Source organism: Petaurus breviceps, unplaced genomic scaffold (assembly GCF_028583685.1).
Source record: "Petaurus breviceps papuanus isolate PSGF00001 unplaced genomic scaffold, PetGlider_PUasm1.0 90734, whole genome shotgun sequence".
Lineage (NCBI taxonomy): Eukaryota > Metazoa > Chordata > Mammalia > Diprotodontia > Petauridae > Petaurus > Petaurus breviceps.
The window spans coordinates 3902453-3904752 of record NW_027187327.1 but is presented as its reverse complement, the minus strand read 5'-3'; the positions used below and the strand labels follow the sequence as shown (position 1 = coordinate 3904752).

The following is a 2300-nucleotide window of genomic DNA, read 5'->3' as shown; positions in this document are numbered from 1 at the left end:
AGAGACAGAGAGACAGAGAGAGACAGAGAGACAGAGAGACAGAGAGAGACTTCAAAAGACAGAAGAACAGTAAGAGACACAGAGAGACAAGAGACAGAATCGTAGTGACACACACAAAACCTAAGAGTGAAGAATAAATTACCCATTTTAAGTGACTGCAGTAACCCCTAGTTAGGCACGCACTGAATCATTTAAAAAATGTAGAGCCAAGGAAGGAAAAAAAGTACAGAGTGGATCGCCAGAGAAGGGGGAAAGGGAAAGGGGGAAAGAGGAAAAGAGGGAGGAGGGGCTCGGCCACTTCTGCAGGGACTGGGGAGGCAGGGGATTCTGAGGCCATTTTGATGGTGTTCTCAATGCAGAAGGTGGATAGGGAGGGCCAGAAGATGGAGCAGCAATTCGAGACCAAGAGAGGGAGAGATACACTGTCTCCTCCCTCCTCTCTGGGCTCTCTTTCGGCTGCAGGTTCGTGGGGGATGGGGATGGGGGGCAGGGAATGAGTATGCGGGAGACAGCAGGCGGCCGCGGCTCGCAGTGAAGGGACCGAGCGCTTACCTACGATCGACCAGGTCCATCGGTAGAACTCTATGGTATCGTTGACTGCGGTAGACACAGCATCCAGCATGCGTGCCGGTTCTGAGTCCAGGAGCCCCATGGTGGAGGCAGCGGGGCAGAGACAGCAGCCGCAACGGTGGTGGTGGTGGCGGTGGAGACTCTGGCAGGGGCAGGGAGGGTAGAGGCTGGCTACCCAGACTCTGGCTACCTAGAGGGAGCTGAACCGGAGGCGATTGGCAGCTGCCGCCTGGCGCCTTGCTTCTGTTTCTCCTCCTCCGGAGCCGCGACGGTGATGGGGATGCTGATGGAGATGCAGCTGCAGCGGTGGCGCGGCGCGAGCCGGGCTGAGGGAGAAGCCGCTGACTGCAGCGCCGAGGACGAGCAGGACCCACGGCGGTCAAAAGGGAGAGGCAACTGCTGCACTCTGACAGCCCGGGAGCCCGCCCCGCGGCTCCAATCGTCTGTACTCGTGTCACGTGACCTGGGGGCGACACTCCCCCCTCCCACGCGCTACTTACACTGTTCAGGCCTCGGAGAGAGAGGGCAAGCGTGGGTAGAAGGAGGAGGAGGAGGAGGAGGAGGAGGAGGAGGGAGCATAGAGAAGAGAAAGGGAGGGAAAGAAAACATGGGCATACGCATGCGCATGCGGGAGAACCGCCCGTGGAAGGCTGGACGGTTCACCGTGCTTCTGGCGCCTGACCTAGGGTCTTCTGTGCCTTCCCACGCGGGAAACCCTAAGGCCTCGCAAACAGCCCTGAAAGGCGGGGATAAGGGAGATGTGACCTGTGACGTTGAGGAAAAAGTCAGTTTCTCCACGAATCTCATCTCGCATCCTCTCTCTCCCCCGCAGCCACCTTACTAACCACTGCCAAGAATCAGCTCCTATAACTCCTGAGCTGTGGAGAACTTGGGAAAAGGAGAATTAAGGGGCTGGGTCGCTCCTCTTGCAGAAGTCGCTTCAAAGGGCAGAACAGCGCTGTCTGACCTGAATAAAAGAGGGAACACCGAGTCACTTACATCCCCCCTCTAGACCTGAGGAAAAGTTCTGTTTCCCACACATGACGAATGTTCCACATCACTCAAATACTTAATCATAACTGGTGCCGCAAAGGGTCCTCTAGAGAAGGTGAAAGCATTGTTCGTACTTTACATAAGAGCGTGCAATTACGACAACCCTATATTAAGTACCACTATGTGCTAGGCAGGAGGGCTGTGAAGACAAATCGAAAATAACTCATGTCCTCAAGGAGCTTACATTTGATGAAGGGTAGGGACTGTAATATTCATTTTTTAAAAAGTGACAAAGTAAAAAGAAAATTTTTAAAGAGACAAAGTAATTGGGGGCAATCAAATTGAGCGGGCTTATAAAATAAGTAAAACAATAGCAAACAATTAGAAACCGATAAATTCAGGAAACAAGAAGAGCATGAAAAGCTGGAGCAGACAAAGTTTTAAGAAAGAGATGGAAACTGAGCTATACATTCAGAGATATGGATAGAGAGAGGAGAGGACATTCTAGAGAGGATGATTACATGTGGGATATAGCAGCAATTGTTGGTTACTTCTTTAAAATGTATTGGGATTGTGGAAAGGATAGACACAAGATAATGTGGGAAGAGATGCATCCTTGGGAAGGCAGAAAAAGTATATATGTGGAAATCTCCTAGCCCTTAAGTCAAACCAAACTGGCTTTCTTTTTTATTCCTAACATATTACATTCTATCTTCCATATCCAAACCTTTACACAA

At 51.2% G+C, this 2300-nt stretch overlaps 1 protein-coding gene across 1 annotated transcript in view; it reads right to left on the bottom strand.

Moving 5' to 3' along the window:
* Positions 1-945, bottom strand: part of ELOVL4 (ELOVL fatty acid elongase 4) — a 55910-nt gene extending 54965 nt beyond the window's left edge. Inside the window, exon 1 of the mRNA XM_069066965.1 lies at positions 553-945. Within this exon, the coding sequence (XP_068923066.1) occupies positions 553-652 (100 nt within the window). The 5' untranslated portion in view covers positions 653-945. The remainder of the gene's footprint in view (positions 1-552) is intronic.
* Between the last annotated feature and the right edge of the window lie 1355 nt (positions 946-2300).